This window comes from Anthonomus grandis, chromosome 9 (genome assembly GCF_022605725.1).
Source record: "Anthonomus grandis grandis chromosome 9, icAntGran1.3, whole genome shotgun sequence".
Classification (NCBI taxonomy): domain Eukaryota; kingdom Metazoa; phylum Arthropoda; class Insecta; order Coleoptera; family Curculionidae; genus Anthonomus; species Anthonomus grandis.
In genome coordinates, this window is record NC_065554.1 from 13,305,441 (window position 1) to 13,307,805 (window position 2,365).

Here is a 2,365-nt window from a genome sequence, read left to right on the forward strand (position 1 = left end):
ATTGTTTACTAATAACTTTTTTTATTTTTTTCTTACTTTGACAGATACATGACGTCCATTAAAATGGACATTGGGTCTTAACCTAAGCAAAAATTCCTAATATATAATTTTTTTTTTCAATAACATTTCAGTCTAAACCTATGAAAACGCAGAAAATAAATGTAAACCTAAATTTATTTGCTATGGAATTCCATGAAACAGTTTCTGTTGCCAGTAATGCACAAAAATGTGTTGCATGTATTATAAAAAAACTTGGTTTTTTTGGCACAAGAGTCATTTTTACATCTAACCGAAATTTTTGAGCCTGTGACAATCTCTGGAAAGTGTTGTTTCCGTTTTCTTTCAGTGCCTAATGACGATGACGGTGAATCAACAAAGATATTTGCCTCAGGATTTCCTCTAGTACCTACACCTCGGATGTTTTCTCGGGATTCACTTTGTGGGTTAGGTGTATTTGTCAAAAGTTGAGTGGCAATTTCGATTTTAAAATCTAAATATTGTTGTATTTTGCGTGGAGGGATCTTTTCTTAGACCACCTTTTAAACTCATCGCTATGTTGAATTCCTAGAGCAGTAGATGCCAAAAGTACATATTTCAGATCATACCATTGTACAACTACTACTTCGCCATCTTGTCTTACAATTTGTTCCGAGCTGCCTCTACCTATCTTGGCCATCATTTGTTCCGAAGTTAAATTTGCTGCCGCTGGTACACGAGATTTCATAATGGTTCCAGTACAATATTTCTCTTGTTGATGAAGATATTCGAGAAGTGGTATTGTCGTGAAATATCTATCGCAGTACACATGACTTCCAGGAAATAATGTCCTTCCAAGACGAACAACAGCAGAAGGTCCAACACCAAGTCATTTTACAGAATCATCTGGAAAAGTATCTTTTCCTTGATATAATTCAAAGTCTATGACAAGACCATCAGGGGCAGCAACAACAAAATTTTTTAAGCCCTCTGGATTTGGCTTTCCTCTAACGAACTCCTTCATTTTACAAGTCTCTGTAAATGGAATTATCTGTTCATCTACAGCAACCACTTTCTCTCTAGGTAGCTGCAAACAACCCTGCCATACTGCTTTTATAATAAGACGTACTTTCCAAAATTTGTCAGACCTGCGTACCTCTTCAGCGATGCTGCCATCAATGACGATTTTAAGGTTACTTCTTATAGCAAAAAATCTATCTCGAATCATTATATCTGCAATAGCTGAAACTTTAGTGGTTTTTGCCCAGTACATTCTGATTTTGAGATATTTTAGACAAACAAACTATTTCAAAAAAATGTTTAATCTCATTAGGAGTCAATTTAAAAGACACTCCTTGAAGTTCAACGTACCTTGCATTTGTGCAATCACACACTTTTTGGAATAACTCATCTTTAAAGTACATGGCTAAATACGATTTTGTAAGCCAATCGTACCGGAGCTCTGCGCTGCATTCACTAGAGGAGCCTTCAAAATTTGGAGGTGCAAAAGTATCATCTCTTCTCCAAGACTTTCGCTTTAAAGGATTCACAGATTGCTTGACCATTTTTAAGTTTTCTCTTAGGACACTAAGAGGAATTCTATCTTCTTCTTCTTCCTCCTTACTGCTGCTTACTAGTTTTTCATTAATTATTTCTTCTTCTTTCCCTAATAAATTATCCATAGTTTAAATTTCTTCTTCATCATCAGACATTTCAATGTCAGAGTCATCATTTCCAATGATTTTTAGTATTTGCTCCAATTTTTCGTCATCTTCCCCTGGCCGAAGCACTCTTTGATTGCCAAAAATTCCGAAAACAAACAACTGATTCCCAGCACATATGCACAATTAAAGTCGACCCAATCGCACTGGGCAGTGTCCAACGTAGTGGATGCGAGGTCCACAGATTACTAATACTTAATTGGCGAGGTCTAAGCTGCTAAAATAATAAATTAACGAAACTGGAAATATAAAACTGCTATGTCCATTTAAATGGACGCTAGGTCCCAGGAGGATAAGCAAAGACAATATCGGCGTATTCTTCGGTAGTGTATGCAGCCATTGTGGCGATAATGATACGAAAATAAGGAAAGTCACACAAACAATATAAAAACTCAATTAACCGCAACAGTAACAATAACAACTACAGAAACGATACAATACTAAATTAACGACTTGGGTACGTAAGAAAGCTAAAAAGTTACACCACGACAAAATGACAAAAACAATATGTAGCACATATTGTTGTTATCACAACAACAATCCCATAGCATGTTCCACGATCTCCTCATTTGACCATTCAAAGAATCGATGCCGCTTTTCAAACTATCAGAAAAGAGATGCGGCTTCGTCTTACGACAGTGGAAATGCGACGGCGACGTAGGGCATGT

At 36.4% G+C, this 2,365-nt stretch overlaps 1 protein-coding gene across 1 annotated transcript; it reads right to left on the bottom strand.

The window, feature by feature from the left end:
• Positions 1–865: 865 nt before the first annotated feature.
• LOC126740699 (piggyBac transposable element-derived protein 3-like) lies at positions 866–1,658 on the bottom strand. The gene is made up of 2 exons (XM_050446825.1): positions 1,348–1,658; positions 866–1,250 (listed from the first exon to the last, which is right to left on the bottom strand). The coding sequence occupies exons 1-2, from the start codon at positions 1,656–1,658 to the stop codon at positions 866–868; spliced, it is 696 nt and encodes a 231-aa protein (XP_050302782.1).
• Between the last annotated feature and the right edge of the window lie 707 nt (positions 1,659–2,365).

Bases quoted from the DNA above. Each gene is read 5' to 3' on its own strand.
- LOC126740699 (XM_050446825.1), bottom strand. From the start codon at position 1,658: ATGGATAATTTATTAGGGAAAGAAGAAGAAATAATTAATGAAAAACTA. The intron at 1,251-1,347 runs GTACGTTGAACT...TCTCAAAATCAG, and splicing joins TGTGATTGCACAAATGCAAG to AATGTACTGGGCAAAAACCA.